General features: G+C 33.3%; 2 protein-coding genes across 5 annotated transcripts in view; both read right to left on the bottom strand.

Annotated features, from left to right (window-relative positions):
• Window positions 1-27,546, bottom strand: part of LOC146996120 (uncharacterized) — a 408,015-nt gene that overhangs the window by 283,306 nt on the left and 97,163 nt on the right. The window lies entirely within an intron of this gene.
• Window positions 1-27,546, bottom strand: part of trc (Serine/threonine-protein kinase tricornered) — a 62,861-nt gene that overhangs the window by 25,205 nt on the left and 10,110 nt on the right. For 2 of the 3 annotated variants that reach the window (XM_085819963.1, XM_085819965.1), the window contains exons 4-7: window positions 9,476-9,682; window positions 9,233-9,356; window positions 7,310-7,464; window positions 4,637-4,760 (exon numbers count right to left, since the gene is read on the bottom strand). In XM_085819963.1, coding sequence (XP_085676089.1) covers window positions 4,637-4,760; window positions 7,310-7,464; window positions 9,233-9,356; window positions 9,476-9,682 — 610 coding nt within the window. The remainder of the gene's footprint in view (window positions 1-4,636; window positions 4,761-7,309; window positions 7,465-9,232; window positions 9,357-9,475; window positions 9,683-27,546) is intronic. The other variant, XM_085819966.1, reaches the window with a different exon arrangement.

The raw sequence follows: 27,546 nt of genomic DNA, 5'->3' as shown, positions 1-27,546 counted from the left end.
ATTACAATGAACTACTTACGATTTTATAATACACATGCAAAATATAACAAAGTACAAAGAAAACACACATGCATGCTAAAGTAACATTAAAAAAATAATATAAAACCAAAACAAAATGCTTAAAAAAAGCATGCTATTTAAGAAAAGTCATTTCTTTTTATTTCTCATTATAACACATGATGATAAGAGAAAAAAGAAAAGCATATGTATATGTAGATAAGACTGAAATGAAATATAAGTTACATGAATTATTTCTACATCATGATATATTTAATATTGGTAATGCTGCCAAACCTCCACTAGTAAGTTACACACAGATGCAACCTTCTCTTCGTAAACATTTTCATGGCAATATGTGATCTCACTTTTAAAGTAATACTGAACTATATGACAATCAAAAGACTTTAAAAGACTGATACAATGGAAATTTCATAAAATTTACATAAAGGTGCAAGACATTATTAAATCCATCTTCTCCACCCCCAAAATGTAGTTTTTTAAAGTATCATTCATTGTTAATAAAATAATAGCATTAGTGTCAGTATTACTGCTAATCCATCCATTGTGGAAGTACTGATATGCCGACATAAAACTATGCAAATATTTTATTAAAAATACATTCAGTAAAATATTTGCATGGAAAGAATTTTTGTGTTAGAACTGACCTTTAATACAATAACTCTAATTATGTAATTATCAGCAAGAAGAAAAAATGAATTAAAAATAAATAATACATAAAATTTTATTTGTGACAATGAAAAAGTGGAAAGCAAGAAGCAAAGAATGAACAATACTTTTCCTTGTAATAAATAGGTAACATAAAAATGTGGGCAATTAGCCTTTTTTTTAATGCATACATACTACCTATGAGATCAAATATCAAATTCATAGCTCTAAAATAAGCTAAAACTATAATGCTCTTTTGAAGAATAATGAACATCAACCAAAATGAGCACATATCAAAAAACTAAAGTACAATGAATTCTCCTACATATTATTTAATTTTATACTCCATAAATGCTTCTCACCCCAACCCAAAAAAGACATTTCTCAATCAAAATAGCTGATTGTAATTATAAAATCCTTGAAAACTACTTATTTGGGGAAGAAGCCTTTTGCTAGGTAACTTTTTAGTAATGTTAAATATGCTTTACCACAAGACTGCTGAATATCAAACTTGCTAGTATCTAAAATCAAAGCTGCAATGAAATTATTATTGCTTGTTGACTTCACCCATTAAAATAGAAAGAGGACTATTTTATGAAAATTACATGACAGCTAAGAGAAATGAAAGAAATAGCAGTACCAAATAAAGGCCAACGAATTATCTTTGAGAACACCTTCAAATTACAAACATATTAATATGTGTACTAACATAGCAAGACTTTAAACTGTCTGTTACAAATAATAAAAATGACCGACAGAACGATTAACTAATCAACTTATTAAACTAATCAAGAAAAAATGCATATATAAACGTCACAAAAAGTGGTTTAAAAACTTTATTTTATCAAATTTACTACCTTGTTTAAGTTTCAGAACAGACAAAATGAAATGTAAAGACAAATTAGCAATTTAAAATTCCGTATACACAAATTGTTCTTAAAATCATCAAAGGTTGATAAATCACCAAATTTAGCAATGTACAATTAAAAGCCTTATTCCACGAAGGAAGCATCAAATAAATGCAAAATATAAAACACTTAAAATGTAGGTTTGGTAATTGCCATAATTTTTGTCACCTTTACAAAAATTTTTTTAAATTCTTGGAAAATGGATTCTGTGCCCAATATCGTAAAAATCGGTACTGCGAACATAAAATTCTTAAAATTTTGTAGGCATATTTATGTGGTTTATATGTAGCATACTTTTATGAGAAACTAGGCAACATGAAAGAGGCAGTTCATACAAACGAGTTCTACAGATTCGAGAATTCTGTTTAATGTTTCACATATAACTCATAATGTAAGCAAATCCTTATATTCTATGCAGTTTATAAAGGAGTAATACAAGCTACTCTATTTTCAGTTATTTTGACATTTCAAACATATCTAATGCATTCACTGCAGATAAAAAATCTGATGCAGACACCACGACTTAATTGTAAGGAATATTAAAGTATGTGCATTTCTTGCTGCATTTCATTTATTTCCTCGAATTTCATTAGAGATAGGTTTCTCACTCAATTAATTCAGTTCTCACTTCATGGAAAGGCAAAGATACATAAAACCTAAAATATCTTCATTCAAAATTGAAAAATATAGTAAAACATAAAACACCAAATACCAAAAACAATTAAAAATTAAAGTTTCTAAGCAATAAAAGCAATTTGGCCACCAGACAAGAAGACAGATTTTTCGGTGCACAAAACCGAAAGTTTATTTTTAGTCCCACTCCGCAAAAAGACGCTGAAGGTACAGAAACTGACTTAATTCACTATTCTGCTAAGTTTCAAACGTTAACAAATATGGCTGTTATGGTTAAAAAAAAATGCCGTAATCGCACTTAAACATATTTTAAATTGAGTTTAATCATCTCGCTGAATAACCATCAAAAACAAAGTCCAACATTAAAAATCAGCGTAAATTTTTAAAAATTGTTTAAAAATTTTAAATAGCTTTTGAACTACCTCCTTCAGCTGTTAAGTACCTTACTTTTTTTTAAAAAAATTACACTGATTCTTAATGTTGGATTGTTTTTTGATATTTTAAATTGTTGATAATTCTACAACTACTGCATGCAGATTTAATAAAGGCTTAAAAAATGTAACCAGAAGATAAGAACATAATTCAATCACTTTTAAAGCAAAAAATGCACTATTTACCACCAATAAGAATAAGAAAAAACTGAGCTCACCGAGCCGAGTAACAAAGTGAATATATATATATATATAAGCGCAAATGAACGAGATAGGATATAATGATCAGATAAGATAAGAAAGCCTGGACAGAAAATAAGCTAGTGGCACTCTGTTGATGAAACCAGAACTAAAACATAATTTCTTTAAAGCCGAAGGCAAAGATGGATTGGAATTAGTATCATTAACTAGAACAGAAAGATATTTTTGAATGTGAAATGCCTCTAGAAAATCCAGTTCTCCAATGGAAGATGTTTTTTGAATAATTTTGGCAGCAGAAAATTTGAAAGTGTGATTTTCGGACCAACAATGTTGGGCAACAGAAGACTTTCTGTTTCCTTTTTTCTAACATATGCCTCATGTTTCTTGACGTGAAATTTGAAGCTCTCTTAGTTTGGCAAATGTAAATTAATTTACACTGGCAAGGAATCCTATAAATACCCCAGGAACCTTATAAATATCCGGAATGTGGTCCTTGAATATGGAACTCGGAATTTTATCGATGGGAGAATAAACGACCCAAAAATTAAATTTCCCGGTATGGTTCCGTTACATAGACGATACGTTTACCCTGTTTGAAAGTAATAAAAATTATTTATAAAAAGTTCTTTCAACAATGAATTCTATTGATCCTGCTATTCAGTTCACTTTTGAACTTGAGACTCGCAATTCTCTTCCGTTTCTTGACATTCTGGTCACATGTAGCACATCCAACTTCAGTACTACGGTTTACCGTAAACCTTCATCTGTTTGCCTTCCACCACACTTTAAATCATGTCATCTGACTAATGCTTTATGACTCTAAAAGTTAGCTTTATTTTATTCCCATGTTTTCGACGCTCTTCAAGTTTGCTCCTCCAAACTATCCCTTGATGAAGAAGTAAATTATTTAAAAGCAATAGCTATTGACAAGGGCTTTTCGCCCGACATTATTAATCGAGCAGTTAAAAAAATTCTCATCTCAACACACTAAAAGGCATACTGTTGTTTTAGGAGATTATAAAATTCTGCTGTCATTCCCTTCTTTCCATCAATTAGCTATAAAGTTGCACATAATTTGCAGAAATTTAACTTTTGGGTTGTTTATTCTCCCATCAATAAAATTCCGAGTTCCATGCTCAAGGACGACATTCTGGATATGAATTCCTGGGATATTTATAGGATTCCTTGCCAGTGTGGTTTAATTTACATTGGCCAAACTAAGAGAGCCTTAAAATTTCGCGTCAAGGAACATGAGGCATATGTTAGAAAAAAGGAAACACAGAAGTCTTCTGTTGCTCAACATTTTTGGTCCGAAAATCACACTTTCAATAAATTATTCAAAAAACATCTTCCATTGGAGAACTGGATTTTCTAGAGGCATTTCACATTCAAAAAAATCTTTCTGTTCTAGTTAACGATCCTAATTCCAATCCATCTTCGCCTTCGGCCTTTAAAGAAATTATGTTTTAGTTCTGGTTTCATCAATAGATGGTGCCACTAGCTTATTTTCTGTTCAGATTTTCATATCTTATCTGATCATTATACCCTATCTCATTCATTTGAGCTTTTGCAGCTGAGGATGGTGATTGGGTAAAACTATCAAAACTAGTCCTGTGAAAATTTGAAAATATAATGCAGAATTTTGTTGTTTGACTTCTGAATTACAATTTAAGTTGCAAACACATTTATAAATACTTTCAAATATACCGTTCCTACACATAGCAATAAATAATAAATAAACAGCAAATAAAATTAAAGCAAAATCATAAAATAAAATCCCATCAGAACAATAATTACCATTTCTGTCAAAATACATACTAAAGTCACTGGGCTTTGCTTGAGATAGATCTCTGTAGAATTCAGTCCGATGAGATTTCTTCAGCCCAGTACATAATCCAAAATCTGACAATTTTATATGACCCTAGAGGGGAAATTTACACATATATCATGCAATTTAACACATGACAAACTGAAATTTACACTGATTATTGTGTTTTCATAAGTATTTAAATGTAGCTAATCATTAACTTATATGAAGCAAAATTCAATATAATGTAATACGAGATCTATCACTTTAAAGAATGTGCATTATAGTTCAACTGTAGCAAATGTAACCTTGGCTGGGATTCTGAAAAAATTACTAAGAATCGTCCAGAATTACATACAGCAGGACTCTTTTAGAATTTTACACTAAAATCTTTATGCATTATTATACATATTTGAAGGGGGGCTAAATTATATTGTAGAAATTAATTTATTAAGAACTAATATTAAGAATTTTGTTTTCAGTGAGTATTAACAGTTCAAAGATAAAAGTATAATAATTTATTACCATAAAATTACTATAATCAACTATAATTATTATTATATTAGAATTCATATTAATGACAGTTATACAATCAAATATATTAATGAAATAATTATGAATTAAGATTTGAAAACACTAATATTTTTATCTACATATAATTAAAATAATTCTACTATGGCAGTATTTATTTTTATATTGGTATATTATTAATAGGATGGAGTGAAATGTAGGGTTCTGATTGAAACATCTAGATACTTATTTGGTAGGTGTAATTTACAACCTTTAAATTATGCAATAAAAAGACAATCAATATACAGCGTGTAGCAGAATAGTTTAAAAACTTAGTATGGAAATATGGAAGAAATAATTGCACAGAAACAACAATAAAAGATCAGATACAATCATACAGTTAGTTTCTTCATTAAGAAATATTCAAAATATCATCCTAAAGAATAGCATTACAGAACATGCACATAGTAGTCCCTGGTGTAAAAGCCGTAAGACTAGCTTTTAGATGAAAAGAATTTTCAAATTGACGTTCCTGATGAGATAAATGCAGTAAAAGTTAGGAAATTATGCCCAGAAAACAACTGATTAGTATATTAATCTTGTTATTTCATTTCTTGAATTACTTTTCATAAAAATTTACATAAATTAGAAAAACATCCTCCTTTCTTAGTTTTTTCCTCCTTAATCTTTTTAAAATTTTCTAGCCTTTCATTTTATATGTATTAATTTTAAAATAACTTCTATTTAAAAGGCAAATGAAGCAACGGTACAACTCTGATATACGCCCTAATTTCACCAAATGTTGGGATATGTGTTCTGCGATGGTTTTTGGTGCAATTGCGTGTTCTATTGCAACCCTGTTGACGTTTAAAAATCTTTCACTGGAGCTCATTGATTCGCGTCTGTGTCTGAGAAGATGGGAGGGAAAGATAAAATGGTAGAAGTTGTTGAATTGAAGTTCGGCAAAAGGAAATATCATTGTGGCCATCCTGTTGAGGGGTAATGGGTATTTGGAGGTATGGAAAGAGTGTCTGGGAGATTATTTTTAATGGCTATGCGTGATAGAAGTACGGATTTGTGATTTTATTTATTTGTGAACCATAGTATGAATTTTCTGGATAGTGTGCCTGGCTGTCATGTAAATACGATAGTGATTACGTGGCGGCATGTTAAAGTTGGTATGAAATTGGTATTTTTGCTGTTTGAAAAAGCATTAATTCATGGTAAGTGCATTTTATTTTATTCTTGTTCTTATTTTGTAGAATGTTATGTTCATTGGTTCTTTAGTATGAATTTTTGTCGTTATTGTTGTTTTTTTAATTGTTTTAAATTTAATTTAGTTTATTTTGTTGTTTAGTGTCTAGATTGTGCAATTCGTAGATGTCTTTTAAAGTTGAAACAGAACGCTGTGTACATGGTATTATTTGAAATTTATTGTTATGTTATTTTATTAAAGCGAGGTGTGCGTAGATCGTAGAGTCGTTCCTTGCCTAAATTGTGCAATTTGTAGATGTTTTTTAAGTTTAAACAGGATGCTGTGTACATGGTATTCTTTAAAATTTATTGTTATGTTAATTTATTAAAGCGAGGTGTGCGTAGTTCGTAGATTCGCTCGTTGCCTAAACTGTGCAATTCGTAGATGTTTTTTTAAGTTTAAACACGATGCTGTGCACATAGTATTCTTTGAAATTTATTGTTGTTATGTTAATTTATTAAAGCGAGCTATACGTAATTCATAGATTTGTTCGTTGCCTACATTGTGCCATTCGTAGTTTTTTTTTTTTTTAAGTTAAAACATGTCGCTGTGTACATGGATTCTTGTCAAATATTTTTGGTTAGAAACTTTACGTTTTTGCTATCTAAATTTTTTGTTTTTGTTTTGGATTTTTTTGGAGACATTTTAGGCTTAAAGTTCGAAATGTAGACAAAAAATTTAGATAGTAATATGGCAGCGTGAAGTTTCTCGCCAAAAATATTTGGCGACTTGAGGGCTATTATCAGAGTAGTTTCGAAGCAGCAATTGTTTCTTGTTAAACACAACATTTAAAAAGTTTGTGATTTTAATTTAATTAGATCTGAGGTAATACTTTTAAATCAATAGCTTCCCTCTTTGCCTCTATTCTTCCATTTATTTTTAAATGAAAAAAACTAACCTTAGCATCTAAGAGTAAATTATCAGGTTTAATATCTCTGTGAATGAAACCAAGTTTGTGAATGGAATCGATTGCCAATGCAGTTTCAGCTATGTAGAATTGTGTGCAGTCTTCAGACAGAGTGTCCTTTTTCATAAGTAAGGTCATCATATCTCCTAAAATAAATGAAAACACTATTTTAGCAACTATTAAACATATGGCAAAAATTTAAGAACAAGATTGAAATTCAATTTTTCAAAATTTTAAAACACTTTCAAGAAAAGCTTTCATCTGCATTTTTTATAAGATGGGCACATTTCTTTTCTTTCTTTTTATTTATTACTTATTTTTTAAAACTTTTTTTTTATTTGACAAGAATGATTTTACATTAAAAAAAAATTCAACTGATAGAGGGGAAAAAATATATTTTCCTTAACTTTCATGAAAGAAGTTTACATTTCACCTAATTTCCCTAACTATTTTACATTTCTCTCATGGAAGTTGACAGAGAACCCTCTAAAAAAGATGCCTCAAAATTAATTTTAAGGCAGAATATGAGATCTGTCTAAAAAATATCAATACCTGAATTTTTCTGCACACAGTAGTGAAGCTACGAGATCAGTAGTTACACTGCACTTAGTGCAAGGATACAAGCCTGAATTCTTTCTCCACATTCTGAATGTGCTCTTTGATACGCTGGGTAAGGTGCTGTTTTACAAGTCGTATAATTTATTTCTCTCAAAATGACTGAATGAGTTGAAGATATTTTGTCAAAAGCTTGGCAGTTCTCAAAGTAAAACAAACTGTATGATTTAGCAAGTGTTTGAATATGGCACTATAGGAGTAACATAAGTTAAAGAGCAGTTCAACCAATTCAAAAATGGCCATACATCAGTGGAGAGTGAGTAGCGTTCTAGTAGGCAACTAACTGCTCAAAATGTAGCTGTAAAATGCAGAGTGGAAAATCTAGTAAAGGGAGATCTCGTTTGACCATATGAGAGATAGTCAAAGAGGTTGGGATCAGTAAAAATTCTGCACCTGGAATTTTGCACACTGATTTCAACATGCGTAAAGTGACTGTAAAATTTGTGTAGCTGCTGTTGGCGGTAGAGAAAAAAACTCCGTCTTGAAGTTGAACAGAACCTGCAAAACATTACCAGCACTGATTCTGAGTTTCTCAACTGGAGAATAAGTTATACGTGTATGGGAATGACCTGGAAAACAAAAGCACAGTCACTACAATGAAAGTATCTTAAGTTCCCAAGGCCAACAAAAGGCGACAGTTGCGAAGCAAAACCAAGGTGATGATGCTAAATGTGTCCTTTGATATCAGTAGAATTGCACATCACAAATATGCAATGGGAGGACAAACAATGACAAAAGAGTGTTATCAATAAGTTCTCTGCCAAATCTATGATGCAGATTGGCACAAAAACAGACCTCTGACAGCAAAATACTCACAGCTGCATCATGACAATACTTCCGCATATTTCATCGCACTTGGTTAAGACTTTCTTAGCGAAACATGGAATTCCAGTCATTCACTAACCTCTTTACAACTTCTGATTGTTTTTAAAATTAAAGATGACACTGAAAGAATCCTGTTTTGAAAGCAGAGAAGCTATAATGCAGAATGCAATGGCAAAGAAGTAGAACATTCCAAAAGAAGCTTTTAGAAGCTTTTAGAAGTGTTTCCAGCAGTGGAAGGATCAATGGGCTAAGTGTGTGGAGTATAGGTAATATATTTTCCCGGCCAAAGGTTGGATACTTTTTAGACAGCCCTCATGTACATATGTGTGTGTGTGTATATATATATAGATATACACACATACATTTATATATATATATATAGAGAGAGATAATTTAATTAAATTATATTAATGTATAAAATAACTTATTTATATATGATAACATACATAAGACAACATACATAAAAAAACATACCACCAGGTAAAAATTCCATTATAAGGTACAGATTCATTGCATCTTGAAAGCTATAATACATTTTTACTACCCACTGGTGATCTGCTTCCACAAGCACATCTCTTTCTGCTCGAACGTGAGCCACCTACAAATTTGGTATAAACATATGGCATAAAAAATTTCTCGATGTGAAAATAAAACTTTATACCTAAACAAATATTTCTAAAATAAAATTTATGAATCACTATTCCCAATTTAAGTCACCTGTTCTTTTTCCAGCATGTCTGCCTTACGAAGAATTTTCATTGCATAGACGTGACCAGTATCCTTTTTCTGGACCAACCTGACCTCTCCGAATGCACCGCGACCGATGACTTTGAGAGGCTCAAAATCTTCCACTCCCAGTCTTGAGCGCTTCAACCGCAAAAATTCTGTTTCTTTGAGAGCATGCTGATTGCGTTTCTCTTGTTTCTGAAGGAAATTTGAAGTTGGAAATTTTTTAGAATATCAAAGTAATAAAAAGAAATCTATACAGATAAAGAAGAATATATCTGTGTCTGTAATCATACAAATTTGCATTTCTATTCCAATCTTGATGAAATTTGGTACTCTTGATCTTGAAATTAAAAGGATAGCATTCTCTGCATAAAATTTTTTGCAAAAACCACTCCATGGGGTCCACATGCTTTATGTATATACATTTTGTGCAAATTTAAGGAATTTTTGACAGAATGAAAACTTTGTATTGCCACTAAAGTACAAGATATTTATTTTTCAAATTTAAACAGAAAACTCGGCAATACAAAAGAAGCTTATTGCCACCTGGGAAAAAGTTAAGTACCTTAAATATATATTTATCTTAAAGACAAATATATCTTAATAAACAAACTCATGAATTTAAGAAAAATGTGTTGTCATTGTCTAAATTAAATTATTTTTATCTTCCACGCACCTGGTGCATTATCGGTCAGAAGATAAGATACGAGGCGTATTTGGAAACTAAGTATCGTTTTGAAAAAAAAAAAAAAAATAGTAAAACAATTTTTTTGAATCCACTTTTATTTTTACATGAAAATACATGTCTTAAACTATTTTTCAACATAGTTTCCGCCAATGATCAAACACTTGTCATAGCGGGTGACCAGTTTTTGTATACCATCATCAAAGAAACTTCCCACCACCAATTTCGATAACCACGACTCCACAGCATTTTTCGTTTCATTGTCAGAACCAAAGCGCTTGCCACCAAACTCGCACTTCATGTGCAGGAACAAGTGATAGTCGGACAGCACCAAGTCCGGGCTGTACGACAGGTGATCGAACTGCTCCCAATGAAACTGTCGAATTAATGATTGAGAGACACCAGCAGTACGGGGCCGAGCATTGTCATGGAGCAACACAATTCCTTTACTGAGCATTTCTCTTCGTTTGTTTTGAATGCCATGCCTTAGTTTTGTTAAAGTCTCACAATATTGTGCCGCATTAATGATTTCACCTCTGGGAAGAAATTCAGTAAGCAAAACGCCTTTCCTATCCCAGAAGACAGTGCACATGATTTTTTGTGACGACATTGTCACTTTGAACTTTTGTTTTTTCGGAGAACGAGTGTGTCTCCACTCCATCGATTGTTGTTTCAATTCTGGTGTGAAATGACACACCCAAGTTTCATCACCTGTCACAATTTAGTTTAAAAAGTTTTCTCCCTCATCATTGTACCGCGTGAGAAATGTCAGGGCACTACCAAGTCGCTTTGTTTTGTGAACATCAGTGAGCATTTTTGGAACCCATCCGGAACACAGTTTTCAATAATTCAAGCAGTCAGACACAATTTCGAACAAAACAGTACATGAAATTTGTGGAAATGCCTCTGAAAGAGTTGTCATTGTGAAGCGTCTGTTCTCATGAATTGCTTCATCAACTTTCCTTACCAAATCATCAGTGACAACAGAAGCCTCGGTGTGGACATTTGTTCTACCTGCATTAAACATTCTTACCCACTTTCTCACCATTCCATCACTTATCGCGTATTCACCGTAAACTTCTGTCACTTGACGATAAATTTCGGCCGGTTTAACATTCCTCGCGTTCAAAAATTTAATCACGGCTCGAATCTCACAGTCAGCGGGAGAACTAATTGTCTTAAACATTTTGAATGTGCACAGCAAACTGAAAACACAACATAGAGCAACCAAAATGGCGACAATTGAAAGTCAGTGAACAAGAAAGACTAGTGCGCATGCGCAGGACGCCTACCACAGTGCTGCGACGGCACTAGAATGAAACGGTACTTAGTTTCCAAATAAGCTACGTACTTACCTTTTCTTTAAAATTTATTCTTTTATTAATTGACAAACTAAGTGATTTATAAGCAGTATGATAAAATTTTGCACACATGTCAACACTTAGGGTGTTTATATTAGAACACTGCACTCATGTTACCTATCTTAGGTTCAAGTGGCCACTGCTGCATTCCAACTATCAGTTCTTATTAAAACTGTTAGATGATGCATGTTCATTTACTCTTTAGAATAGCATACAACTTTTAAAGCAGAATTTAAGTGCACTCTCTATCAGATTTTGCAAATACTTTGAAAATCGTCAAGAAATCAGTCAAAGTAGATAACGATTTTCTTGATTTCTCATACGATAAAAGCTCATTTCGAAAAAACATAACAGATAAGAAAGCAAATACAGTCAAAAGTCGTTAATTCGGACACCCATAATCCAGAATTATCTATAATCCGGACCTCAAAGCTAAAATCTATTTGCGCACGCGCCGAGTTGACGCATGCGCATAGGCGTTTACGCGTGCGCCTTTACGACTGCGCATATGTGTCTGCGTGCGCGTTTAATGTAGAAGGGACGGTATAAGCTAAAATTATCTAATTATCTATTTCAGTTAATATTGATGATTGCGTTGTTCCTTAATCTTCGATTTGGATTCGGCTTATTATTTTTTGCAGACTCTTAGAGCAATTTTATAAAAGTAAGCTTGAACTTTCGATTATGTCAAATAGAATTTCCGATGCTGGAGCTCCCAAAGGATCTAGAAAACGAAAGTATGTTTTGATGTCCATCAAACAAAAAGGGGAATTGCTACAAAAAATGGATAAAGGCATATCCTTTGTTTATCTAACCGTTCCGAAATCTGTTTATCAATTTTACACTGCTCTGGGCGGGGGGGGGGGGGGCGCAATGAACTGGAAGTTGATCTGTCAGCGCTATCGTTATCTTCAGGGCAGATGTTTTTATTTTATTCGGCTTATAATTCCTTACTAAATGTAGTATTTCATCTCGATGTACTCCGTCTTTGATATGATTTAAATCAAATTCCTCGTCATTATAAATATCACGAATACAAATCAAATAGTTTTCTGGTCGCAATTTTCTAATTTCGGCTATGCGTAATGTATGCTTTACGCATGCGCGTGTTAAAAGAAATGTTTAATAAAGTAAGCAAATAAATATTAAGCTTCTTTTTTTGTAAATTTTGATACCCTTTAGATCATAATTGCTCATTATTTTATAAATTACGGTTTCATATTTTTAATTTTATAATTTCTGCATGCCATCTTACCAGATTTAAACTGATGATCTGTAATCCGGAATCGCCGAAGTCCCGACGAGTCCGGATTAAAGACTTTTGACTGTACTAGCTCTTATTTAAACTGTTACATGGTGCTGCATTAGTTCCACACTGTTCTACAGTTTTATTCGATCTTGCTGAAATTTTTCACGATTCCCCTTGAATCAAATTACGAAGGAAATCAGTCTACATGAGATTTTTAAAAAACTACCCTCCAAATAAAAACCTCTTCACTCTGCATAAAGGCAGACAATGCTGGGCACTTCAGCTAATAATAAATGAAAAGCAATATCAAAATATGATAAATATATACAGGTATGATTCAATGTATATCAAGATTGAGCTCTTCATGTTTCTACCATAATGAGAAGCATAATTATAGGTATATAAAACTTATGCTTTAAAATATCCTGTGATTAGAATAAAAATTACTGAAAGTATTTCATTTTGTGACAGAAAATTGGTACTTTTCGGTTATCATGGTTCAGATTTTCTCGGACATTAATAACACCAACAATTTTTTCAGCAATAAAACATTATCTGTTGTTGCATTAAACATTCTTTCTAACAATAAACCGAAGTTGAGAAATATGTTTGTAGCACCACAGATGCTATTAGTCTCTTTTCGTGTATTACTTTTTGTGCCAAATCACTTTCAAACAAAAGGTCACTGTTATCACTATGTAATTAATATTAAAGAAATAATATAGCAAATATTACAAAATATATCACAGCACTTAAAACTACCAGGAATTATACAGATACACTGTTTTTAATTATTTTGCTGTTGAATTTTATGTGGTGTAAGCAAAGAAAAAAGGATGTTTAATAAATAAAGACAAAAATAATATATTGCTAAAAACAAACTGTATAACTCATCTTACTAAGAAAACTGAACATTGATATTATAAATTAAGACAGAAAAATTAAAGTGCAATACTTAACATTGTATCAGGGATTCCAGTTATAAGCTGATTTAAAATTTTTTTGTTATTTCACTATTGAATTTTATGTGGCGTAAGTGCAAAGAAAGATCAGTTTAATAAGAAAGTTTAAAAAAAAAAAAAAGCTACCTTAATAGGAATGAGGCTACGAGCAGATCGGTAAACTGTCAGAGCATAAAACACCTTAACAAACTCTAATGTAGTGTTTCAATCTGAATTCCATCAAATTTTATTTCTCTCCCCATCCTCCTGCTAGGCTGCAAACATACACAAATAGCATGTATCTCTGATGATGATTTTAAGGATAAGTCATCACCTCATATTCCATACATAATAAACTGTGACACGACTCAGGAAGTATAAGGGGTCGCATTTCCTTTGTTAATCCTTTTGCTCCATTAGTACACATATGCATTACTAAGATTTAAACACATGAAAGTTTTAATACTTTGGAAAAATTAAAATACTTTCCTGAATTTTTGGCTTTCAATTTAACAACACACTGTACAAAGAGACGAAATTTTGAGATTAGAATTAACATGTTAGAATGTTAGACCTGTATATCAATTTTCATATGCATTCTTTTTTTTTTTTTTTTTTTTTTTTTTTTTGTATCCCCAATTTTTATTGGCAAATTGTGATATTTTTGTCAAACTCAATTTTAAAATATGGGATTTTATGAGAATCCTGAATTTTTGGCTTTCAATTTAACAGCACACTGTACAATAAAGCAAAATTTTGAGATAAGAATTAACATGTTAGAATGTTAGACCTGTACATCAAGTAACTGTTTTAGCAATGAGCATAAATATTATAGTTTATTTTGTTGTGTCTTATCTGAAATGAGTCTGTGAGCATTGCCAGACATCAGATATTATTATTTGTTGGTAATTCATTGGCTGTTTTGAATTATTTGTGGTACTTACGAATTAATGCAACCACCTTGGTGCAATTTGGTGATTTCTGCCAGTTACTTATTAGGTGAGCTGGTTTTTTTTTTTTTTTTTTTTTTTTTTTTTTTTTTGATTCCCAAACTATTGATAATTATTGTAAGTGAGCATACATTGTCTATGTATGAAAAGAAAACACACTTCAAAGTTTCAAATAAATATTTTGGCTATAAAATAAAGATTACGTTATGCATTAAAAAATAAAACATTACCATTCTTCTAAAAATCTTCCTGAAATTTTTTTGTGCTGTTCTTCTCAAATACACGGCATTCTGCTTTTGATTTAAAAAAAATCAGAGAATTGCAGAAACTGGGCATCCACAAACCTTGGTGACACCAAGTGCATTCTCTCATTATTATCTTTAGACATTTCATGGCAAAATTCTGTATTCCTCTAAAAATTTTACTGCAGTTTCTTCCATTGCTGATAAACTCCACAAGCCCATATTTTAAAATTGAGTTTAAGACAGAAATATCACAATTTGTCTATAAAAATTGGGGATACAATAAAAAGAATGCATATGAAAATGCATTAATATATAAGTATCATTTTTGGATGCTTAAGAATAGTAATGTACCATTTATGATGCAAGACAAAGTTAAATACAAATATCAACTGTTTAAACAAAGTTTGAATCTTTATAAAATGTCTAACAATCATTCAAATAAAAGCTAATAAGAAAAATTATGTTGAAAATCACTAGGGGTGGGAGAATGGAATTTGTGCAATTTAAGTGTCATTAACTACATAAATTTCATATATCGCTGGACAGCACCTTCTTCAGTGAAGGATAAAAATTAAAAACCAGGAGATTCGATAATCTACCAGGAAATCAGATGTGATGAAAAACTGAGAAAGCAGCTATGAACATCCATTATTAATATACGTAACTTACTCTTATACCAATTACAATATCAGTATCAGGTAACAGTGCTACTCAGATGCGAAAGCAGTTAGTGACTCCAACTGCCGAAGGCCTGGGTTCGATTCCCAGAGAAGGCATGGATGTAAATTATGCATCCCTTCATGAGGCAATGGTGGCTCACTTATTAGGTACCTCCATAGTAAACATCACTTCTGACCTAAGTAGTGACCAAAGTCTATGACTACTTCTACGTGCCATTGGGGAAGAGAAAAAAAAAATATCAGTATCCTATGTGATACAGCAAAAGTAATTTCACTTGTTCTCTAAAACTTCTTTTAATGACAGTTTAACCACTTTTTCCAGAATTTTCGCATCACGAAGGCATGCAGAAAGGATGGAGAAAATACCTACTCCCCCTTTTAAAGGGAGACTGGTGACTAAGATACCCATTCGCCAAATCTTGGTGGTGAAGAATCATCATCCACCAAGACCTTGCCGTGGTCTGGGGGCTCCCTCGAAAGAAGGTGTAACATAATTCCACTCGCCAAGTAGCAGGTCCGGTGAGAACCCCAGGGTACCGGACTTGTGAAAAGCAGCCACTGCGTTAGTTGGGCCCTTTAAAGGTTCATGAAGCGGTCTCTTAGTTAGGAGCACAACCCCTACACACTATCTTGCGCCCAATTACAAGCCAAGGCAAGATGGCACGTCGAAAAGACACCGGGCTGGAAAGTCGGGCAGAAACCTTTGAAGAGCAAAAGGAGGGTCCGGCGACGAAGACTCGAATAACAGTTAGGGACGAGACAGATAGGATGACACCAGAAGAGCAATCTTCTAATGATGATTGTGTGCAGGAGGAACTTGGATATATGGATGATTTACTAGGCATCCTAACACAATATGAAATTAGCAAAAAACCAGCTAAGTGTATTAAAGAGCTATTTGTCAAAACTAAATATCGTAACTAGGAAAAACCAGATTATTGCTAGGCTAGAGGGTCAATTAGAACAGACCGAATGCATCGAGGACTATATCAGAGGAGTTATAGCCAGTGAAAAGCAGACCTACGCCAACGTAGCCAAAAGAGGACGATCAACATCCAGAGTTCTTTCTAGAAGTAGACCAAGAAAGGAGCAGGAACACATAACAATAGTGTACCCCAAAAAGGAGATGACTTCAGAACAAGTCAAGGAGAAAATCACAAAAAGCATAAATCCCGCCGAGCTAAAGGTAGGAATCAAAACAGTAAAGAGAGTCAAAAAGGGCGGAGTCCTGATCCAGGTCAGTGAAAAGTAAGAATTAGAAATCTTAGAAGAAGTTATCAGGGAGAACAAAAAGCTGAAAGATTTGGTCGAGACAAAACGACCCCAGAAAATATCCAGGTCAGTGAGAAGAAAGAATTAGAAATCTTAGAAGAAGCTATCAGGGAGAACAAAAAGCTGAAAGATTTGGTCAAGACAAAACGACCCCAGAAAATCAACCCAAATATCATTATCTACAATGTAGACATAAACCTAGATAAGGAGGAGCTTAAAGAGAAGTTAAAGACACAAAATCAGGCATTAGAAAATGCAGAATATGATATCCTTTTCTCGATGAATGGCAGGTTCGGCACGAACTGAGTCCTCTCTATAGACCGAGACACATTCAAAATAGTAATGAGAACAAAGAAGCTAAATGTACAATGGACTAAGAACAGCCTGAGGGAATATATAAAGGTCTCACAGTGCTACAAGTGCCTAGGATTTAATCACTTGGCCAAGAACTGCAACGCTCAGATGAAATGTACGAAATGTGGCTCAGAAGAGCACCAACAAAAAGACTGCACCGCGAAAAACCAGAAGTATATTAACTGTACGTACTTAAATGAGAAATTTAACATGCAGCTCAGCACAGAGAACAGTAGTAGAGACAATAAATGTGCATGCTACCAGAAGGAGTTAACCAAACTAAAACAAAGAATAAATTATGGTTAATATAACAGTATTACAAACTAATCTACAGCACTCTAGGGGTGCTATGATGTACCTGAGAGACTACCTTGAAAAAGACGATAAAATGGCAATAGCATGCATACAGGAACCCTACTTAAGAGAGAACCAATTACGAAGATTCCCGTTGAACTTTAAGAAATTCTACGTGCAAAGCTATGCCAAAACCGCAATAATTGTCTCAAAACATCCCAGCACTAGAGTTAATAAGTCAAGAAATGTTTGTAGTAGTTAAGGTCGATTCGGAAAATCCATTTATCATCATATCAGCATACAGTTCTCCAAATCAAGACATCGTTGCAGTACTTTTAGAATTAGAGCAATTTCTCCATGTAAACAACCAAATCCCAATAGTTATAGCGGGAGACCTAAATGGAAAGCACCCAATCTGGGGTCCAACTTCACCTGATCCAAGAAGATTAAAGATTGTAGAATGCGCGGCAGCCACTAACTTAACGATAGTCAACAAACCAGACAGCCACCCCACCTTCGCAGGGGCCAGGGGCAACTCCTGGATAGATGTCACCTTAATCAGAAGTAACGGCAAATTAAAATTAGAAAACTGGCAAGTTCTAGAAGACGCAAATCTAAGTGACCACAATTACATCACTTATGATACAGAAGAAGTTACGTTCAAGATAAGAACTTTTAACAGAATGCAGATGAAGCACACAGATTGGCTAAAATTCTGAACAAGTCTTTCCCAAAACTATGACAACAATCCTAAACTAGACTCAATACAAGATATAGATAGATATATCCAAGATACCACACAGCTTCTGAAAGATACTTACGAAGCCGCAAAAAGAAACAAGAACGCGACTTCCCACCCAAAAAGTAACCCGTGGTGGAATATGCACCTTACCATACTCAGGAAAAAGATTCGAGCCCTCGGAGAAGATTTCAAAGAACTCCCGCAGAATACTGCCGGATAAACAGAAAAATTTAAAAGGGAGAACAAGCGGCATATAGAGAAGCCCTCTTCCAGGCCAAAAGATCCACCTGGGAGGCCTTCTGGGATAAACTCCAGATTTCATCTCCCTTTGGCACCTACTACGAAATAGCCAAAGGCAAGAGCCTAGGCCCACTAAAGCTAAGTGCTATAAGAAAAGCTGACGGTTCGCTGACCTCAAGCATTGAAGAAACCATCTCAGAGATAGTTTCGTTCCATTTTCCAGAAGACCTAGAAGATCAAGACAACAAAAGTCATGGACTCATAAGGCAACGCTCGCAGCAACTGCCAAAAACGGAGAACAATTTTCCCTTTACAAAAGACGAAATTAGAAAAGTGATAGACTCCACAAAGAGAAGCAAAGCCCCAGGCTTAGACAACTTAAACATCGATTTCGTAGAAGAACTACATCTAGTGAAGCACATGGCAGATCTCTTTAATGCCTGTCTCAAGAAAGGATACTTTCCGAAATGCTGGAAAGAAACCGAACTAGTCTTGTTCCACAAAGAGAGTAAGGATAGGACAATGCCTAATGCATATCGTCCCATCTGCCTGCTCTCGGCATGGGGCAAAATATTAGATAAGCTCATCACGCAATGATTGACCTACCATCTAGTATCAAAACATCACTTGAACCAGAACCAATACGGTTTCACAAAGGGAAAGAGCATAATAGACACCATGGAAAACGTAGTCAAAATAATAGAAAAGAATAAAGATAATAATATGCATACATGCATAATCTCGCTGGATGTTGCCTCAGCGTTTAATCAGCTGTGGTGGCCAACCATAAAAGATCAACTAATCAGATTGATTTGCCCGAAGAATCTATACAAGCTAATCTGCAGTTATCTAAATAAGAGGAAAGTCACATATCAAAGAGATGGCACCAGGATAACAAAGTCCTACAATAAAGGAGCACCGCAGGGTTCCAATCTCGGTCCCATACTGTGGAACGTGGTAGCGAATACCACACAAGAACAGAAAGAAAAGCTCACAGGGCATTACAAATCATAACCAAGTGGAGCCATTCCCACAAGTTAAGATTTAGCGTGGATAAAACGAAGATGTTAATCGTGCCTAAAGGTAACAAACTCATCAGCAGCCTGCCAAGAATTAAGTGGGATGGGCATTCCCTACGAAGGCAAGACACCCTAAAATATTAAGGTTCCTAATAGACAAAAAGCTAACGTGGATACCCCACCTCACAGCTATCCGAGACAAAACAAGTGTCCTCTTAAATAACTTGAACAGAATAATAGATTAAGACACAATAACACGCCGAATAAATACTAATTCAGAAGTCAAACAACAAAAATCAGCACTGTAAATATAACACTGATTTTTGTTGTTCGACTTCTGAATTAGAATAATAGATGCAGAATGGAACCTGAAGGGAAGACTACTAAAAGATCTATATATCAGAGGCACAGAAAGAATGATCTTATATGGCTGTCCAATATGGATGACAGGCACTACAAGAGTAAACCAAAAGCTCCTGCATATCCAACGCATTGTATTATTAAAGCTTACAAAAGTTTTCACCATGGCGCCAACAATTGCTCTCCAGGTGTTAGCAGGAACCCTGCCTCTAGACCTGAAAGCAGAAGGAGAAAAATGTACACTGCTCAAAAAAAAAAAAAAAAAAAAAAAAAAAAAAAAAAAAAGGGACAGTGCTATATCTCCCGTTCTACTAGGGCGATTCACGAAATTCAAATTGCGTTCTTCATGTCTCGAAAGCGCGACTTAGGATATATATTAGATTTATATATAGCATAGATATTTTGACACAAAATCGGACTTTTTCTGAAATAACATACCAATTTTTTTACATATTTCAATTCTACGACTCAAATTATGCCAGAATACCAAATTTTGTAAAAATCGTACGAGTAGTTTTTAAAATATTAGCTCCTCAATGTTAATTGAATTTGGAAAATATTTATTAATATCTCTTTTTTTATTAAACTTTTTTGATTTTTCCTTTCACATTTCAAAATTTAGCTTCATTCCAAATAAAATTTACCTATTTATTGTGTTCTATTTTTTAAATTTCTATTTTTAAATAGTTTTTATAAATTTTTCGAAAAAAATTTTGAATTATAACCTATAAAATTTTTACCATCATCTTAAAGTAGGTGTATTTCTAAGCATACCTGCAAAAAATTAGACTTTTTTATTCAAAATTTTCTAAGATATACATGAATTTACATATTTTCGTGTTTTGAAATTTGACATCTTTTTTTTTTGAGCGATAACAACGCCAAATGTGGTTTATGGATTTTTGTTACAGTGAATTGCCACAGCTATTTTTAACCTTGAATTTCAAGTAAAATTTTACGGAGAATGAATTATATGACATTTTTTCCCTCAATGTAGCGTAATGAATATTTATTAATACTATATGAAAAGCTATTTTTTTAAATTATAGATGATATTATTCAAATTTTTAACTATTTTTTTTTTTTAATTTCTCTCTATCTTCCTTTAAAAAAAATAATAATAGTAAATTTTTGTAAGTAAATTTTTGAGTAAATTTTTACCTTCGGCGTTTTATCGTCTGCTACTTTACTTCGTTTAAATCAAATTGTCTAAAACTGAGAATTTTCGTTTGATATTTATTTGAATTTTATGACATTAACCGCATAATTTATTTCTAAACAAACTGTTGCTTTTGAAGTGGCTGAAAGAGCGGCTGATATTATCATCCACATTTTTAAAGCATAGTATATTTTTATAGACACATAAGATTTAGAATAATCATTTTTATAAAAGTCAAATTATGATATAAACATACAACCCTCTAGAGACTGAATTAATGGAAGTTCAATGATTATGTAGAAATGATCTGCAGCTACTTAATGGCTGGATAAGTCAGCAGATTCTGTGGACAAGTAAGAATAATTATATAAACGACACCCAACATTCTGGATTCAATTAACAATGAGGATACGATGTTTATTAAATGAATTTAAGACGTTTTGAAACATAAAAAATCAACTCATTTTTTATCCTAAAATGTATTTTTGTGCGTAGCGTATTTTAATTATATCCTTAAAATTCTAATTTAGAATGTAATTGTCAAGAACTGAATCCTAATCATCAGTAATATAATAAGTAATTATTATGGTTATTAATAAATCCTTCTTATAAAGTAACTGCAAATATTTCAAAACACTTTCTGTCTCAATGCAAATATTTTTCTATGCAAATATTTGTAATTTTATATTAATCAAGATTGCACATGATATTATTTATTTGTACTTCAATTCTTACCGTCAGTTCAAGTAGAAGTTACAAATCAATTATATTTAATTAAGGATTAGATTGGATTATTTAATTATGGCAAAGCACACGGGGGCTATCTGCCTAAAGGGAGGGATGCCTTCGTGGAGGACTTTCTAAGGTAAACTGGCTCGTATATACGTTACACATGGGGAAAACCACGAAAATGCCCATGCAGCCAGCCCGTTCGCGGGATTCGAACCTCGGACCGAACTACCAATGTTCAGCGTCTTTACCGCTCGGCCGCTGGTGGGCTATTTAATTAAGGAACGGCCATCTAAGTTTAGAAACAGAGTACCGTAACAGCAATTCAATTATTGGCGGTGTATCTTTCATGTTACTGCCGATTGGCAAGCTACATGATTTTTAATGAGTATTCGGGTTTTGCTAGTAACTTAACTTGGAAATCGGGCTTAAACTAGGTTAGTTGGTTATTTGAACATAGAAAGAACATGGCAGCTATTTGATTAAGATGCTTTCATAGAGAACCTTTGTAAAGAGAACCTAGAAACTACGAAAACCAACCATGCAGCCTGGGTTAGACTTCGCAACAAACAATTAGTATTTAACAATCTTCAAATGCTAAGCAACTGGTGAGGCTCCAATTAAATCTCCAATTTAATATTTTATTTGTAAATATTTAAAACATTGTTGTATTCTTAGACACAAAAAGCAGAATTTAGGTTTTTTTAACTGGTTAGTAAACTACCAAGCCATAGTGCAAATGAATATTCAATTTCTTTTGCAATAATTGTATTCACTTAATATGCTTGGAATATGAGCTAAAGAAGGAACGTTCTCGGAAGATTAAAGAAGTGTTTAAATCCAGTGATATTAGGTTTGTCTTACAAGCTTAGGATCAAAACGATTCTGCAATTGCCCGAGTAGTTGACTTGTAAATGGCTGTGAATTAAGCAGATGACTTTTAATCTGACTGAAAACGTATTCCAAATGTTTTGTATTGCATGACAATGCATCTTTTCATTATTCAATAACCAGTCGGAGAACCGCTTGTGTTCTGAAAATAAGTATGTGTACTCAATCGTCCTGCATGTTCTTCAAATTTGTCTTCTTGTGATTTTTTTTCTTTCCCAAAAACTAAAGTTGTCTCTCAAAGGAAAGTTTTTTGACATTGAAGAGACAAAAGGAGTATGACATCTACTTTTCGAGGCATGTTAAAAACAGATCTCTACAAGCCTTCTCTTCCATTACATGTGCATTCAGACAAAAACTTGCATCAGCGTAAATTCTATAGTCTATTTTTATTACACTCTGATTACTTTATTAACATACAGTGAATATATACTAAATCTTTTACTTCAGCTTAAGTAATTCGGAATTTTTGACGGAATTGTTTTCGGAACTAGGACTTAGAAGATAAGTCAAATTAAATATTTTGATAACCCAATCACGTCGAAGTTTCAATATTTTATTTTCGAAGAGAGCGGAAATTTTTTTTCAGTTTTGGTACATTATCCTAAGTATATTTGCTTCAATTCTTTATTTTTCCATAAAAGCGAAAAATTTACGCATGGTATTCATATAATGCATAGCTTCAAATTAAAATTTAATAATATACAGAGTGGTTATAATTAAAGTTCCACATTGAAACGGTCATAAAAGGAAAACTACTGGATCAAATGTTATCAAACTTGGTAATCGTGTAAAGGAGATCATGGAAATTTATTTTCCGCGAAAAAAAGGAAGTTCGAAACCTCACCACCTGTGGGAAAATGGCGCTGTATGCAATATTGTTAAACGAAATATGGCTCGGAATCTAACTTAACCTTTTGTTACACGGGTTTAATATGTTGTATACCCTTAAGAAACTTTGAAGTAGGTAAATTACCACTTAAAGGCGTTTAATTCGATAAAAGTCGAGTGCGCCATCTGTGTAAGTGAGAAATTCGTCCGTCAAAACCACGAATTAGCGATTAGAAAATGTGAGATCGCAAATCACTCGCACGAGTGCGTACAATTTGGAAATCGTTTTCTTACAGATCGCTAATTTGTAATTTTTGAAGCCTGAATTCGGCACTAAAAATTGAAGATACTGATTCAAAACGCTTTTAATCTATTTGGGACAAATAAATCCCTCATGTTATCTATTTAGTTCCATTGCATTCTCCTACTGCATTCGATTGCATAGCAGTCATTCCATACCAGATGTTGTGGAATGATAGCTAGTTTCATAACTGAACCATTTTTCTCTGAAGAGCAGTTGACAGCTGGACCACTGTGATTGCAGCTCACTTAAGAGACAATGTTAAAATGTTTCGTGATACATGAACTGCAGTAACGTGGCATTTTAGATACTACGATTTTTATGCAGGGCTGGGCCCCACCTAATGAGTGTCACACAGTTTACTTTGGCAACATTTCACGAATGAACGTCTTATAGGCCAACACTTCCCCTCTTCCCACCAGACCTCAACCTCCGTGACTTTTGTCTATGGGGTTATCTCAAAAGCACTGTTTATGGTGATAATCTAAACAATTTGGCAGAAATGAAAAATGTGATACACTGATAACATTCCTCCTGATATGCTAAGAGCTGCTGTTGAGAATGCTGTAACAGTATTTAACTTGTTTCGGAAAATGCTGGATGCTACATTGGACATGCTTTGTAACATGTTTCGGAAAATATTAAACACATTTTAAACTGACGTTTCCGTGTCTTATTTCATTTAACAATATTGTATACAGCGCCATTTTTACCCTGGTGGTGAGTTTTTGAACTCTTTTTTTTTTTTTTTTTTTTTTTTTTTCCCAACGGAAAATGAATTCCCATAACCTTCTTCACACGATTCCCAAGTTTGATAACATTTGGCAAGGTAGTTTTCCTTTTATGACCATTTCAAATTGGAATTTTAATTATAACCACCATGTAAATTAAACTTTAAAAGTTTGACAGTTTGGTTCAAGTCCCAGCTTTAAAAAAAAATATATATATATATAACCTTTTATATTAATCCTCTTAGAAAAAATGTTTTAAGAAGCTAATTTTTCTCTCGCGTTATAGATTGTATAAAAAAACATGATCTTTTATGTGATTTAGATTGTTTCAGCCACTATAAGAATTGGGTCACTCGGTGGTACAGAATAAACCCTGCTGGACTGTTTTATTTCTTTGTCGTTTAGCAAAAATCTTAAAAAAGGTGTGTTAACTGTGCTTTGCTGTATTTTCTCTTTTAACATATGCAGTTTTCAAACGCATCGTAACCTGGGTTACAAAGTATTCCTCCGAAAGAAACTCGATTCAAATAAATAAAATCAAATTCTGGAAAATTTATATTAATAAATATATTTAAAATGCTCAGTTCGAAGGAATAAATAGAAAATTTTAAAATAATTATCTTAAGAGACAATGCAACACAAACAATTAAAATAAAAGTATAAGAATTTAAAAATTACCTAAAATAATAACTATGACAAAAATATATATAAAGAAAACTATTTGAAAAAAAATAAACGCTGCACCTTTATTTACGCAGTTCGAATAGGTAAATAGAAATTTTTAAAACAGTTATTCAAAAAAAAAAAAAAAAAAAAAAAAAATGCAACTTAAACAATTAAAATGAAATTCGAAAAAGAAAAAATTACTTAAAATAATAAGTTATAATTAAAAATATAATATAAAGAATATTATTTGGAAAAAAGGAACGATGGTGACTTTTTTTCCTCTCACAGGAAAGGAAACTAGGTTGCCATATATTAAGAAGTTCGCCAAGTGATCTTGGCGCAAACTGACAAAAAAGTGCCAACATAAATTTGTGAATTTCTCCTTAAATTTCGCTCCAAATTTTACAAAATTTCATATTTAAGCGTAATTTGAGTCGTAGAATCGAAATATGTAAAAAAATTGGTATGTCATTTCAGAAAAAGTCCGATTTTGTGTCAAAATACCTATGTTAGAATAGTGCTATATATAAATCTAATATACATCCCAAGTCGCGCTTTCGAGACACGAAGAACGCAATTTGAATTTTGTCAATCGTCCCAGTAGATCGGGAGATATAGGACTGTCCCATTTTTTTTTTTTTTTTTTTTTGAGCAGTGTACATATAAACTAGTGCATCACAAAGAGCTAAGTAATATTCTCAATACAGAGTTGGGTAATCTTACCATCGAGCCAAGGACTCATACCCACTCTAGGCACCCGGAAAAGATTAAAACAACTCAATGGTCCAAAACATCGCCCACTGGTCACTCACTTGAAATTTACACAGACTGCTCAAAAATGGAGAATAGAGTCGGTACGACCTTTGTCGCCTACTACAATAACGAACCGCTACACCTAGTGGCCAAGAGACTAAGTGACCATGCAACAGTATATCAAGCTGAATCAAGAGCTCTCAAGGATGCCACCCTATGGGCAGGGCAATTCAAAACGAAGATATCTACTTTTACACGGATAGTATGACTGTACTTCAAAGCCTAAACAAGACAGGCCCGATTCCACTCCATATATCGACCATCAAAGAAGTCTTAGCAACACTAGGAGACTCAAACAAGATCTTTCTACGATGGATAAGAGGCCATCAAGGCACAACCGGTAATGAAGTCGCAGATTGCGCTGCCAATTGATGTACAATGACAGGTCTCCCTTTCCAAAGAGTCAACCAAAACCAAGATCCAGACAATCCTATTAGATCACTGGTAGAATAGATGGAACTCAGCCGACACAGGCCAATTCAACTACCAGATCTACAAAGACGTCTCTCTGAAAAGACTGAAATCCGACTTCTATCTACTCCAAGGCTTGACAAACCATGGACGCTTCCCCAGCTACTTTGAAAGATTCTTCAACCGAAGTCTGAGTTGCACCTGTGGAGCCAAAGCCAACGCATGTCACTTTCTCTTGTCATGCCCAGCTACTAATGACCTCCGACAATGCCACTACACGACCTTGGGTCAGATCGCAACTTTGGAAAAGATCTTCAAAGATTATTACGGACAGAGAGGCGATGGAGTCATCCTTAAATACATCAATGAACACCAAGACAATTTATGTAATAGTTGATACCAGGTCACAAACCAGGTGATATACCATACCAGGTGATTGTAATTGGCAGCTTGCCAAAACTGTACATATGTAAATAGTTATCCATTCTTTATTCTTAATATTAACAGCTTTATGTCTATAAACTTATTATCTAGATGTTGTAACCAGTTCAGTATTGTAACCAGTTAGATGTAATTAAGGTTTAATAAAGTATGCTGAAAAGATAGAGCAGCTAAATGAAAACGCAACAACCAGAATGATTAGTATCGACCTGTAGTGCCCAATGAGAGGCGGAGCAGGCTGTAATATATATTATTATTATGCTGGAGATGTGAAAAATGAGCAATGTCCTCGGCAGGACTCAAACCTGGGCCTCTCGATTACACGCCCAGAGTGCTACCATTACACCACGGCATGTGGAAAGGAGGAAGAAAATACTTTATTAACAGCTAAGAAAACTCCACGAGACATTAGGAAATAAATGCAAGACATCTGAAGCTGAAAAAAAAGGGGGTGATCTTTACGGACATTCTCAATTTCCTTTGAGAATAATCACTTTCTTTTTTTTCCAAATTCACATCCCACAAGTTGCTGCGACTTACCAGTAACTTGGTGGGGAAAAATGAAGATACACTCGAAGAAAATAATGCAATGATGAAATAATAATAAATATATCATTACAAACAATTAGTTAAAATTAATTAAATGATTAGTAGTTACATAACGAGACAAAGTAAAAATCTTTTATGACTTGCCAAA

This window comes from Stegodyphus dumicola, chromosome 7 (assembly GCF_044657685.1).
Source record: "Stegodyphus dumicola isolate Sdum_Otavi_A_Nest chromosome 7, ASM4465768v1".
In the NCBI taxonomy this organism is placed as follows: domain Eukaryota; kingdom Metazoa; phylum Arthropoda; class Arachnida; order Araneae; family Eresidae; genus Stegodyphus; species Stegodyphus dumicola.
Note: the sequence above shows the minus strand (reverse complement) of the source record. Positions and strands in the feature narration are given on the sequence as shown.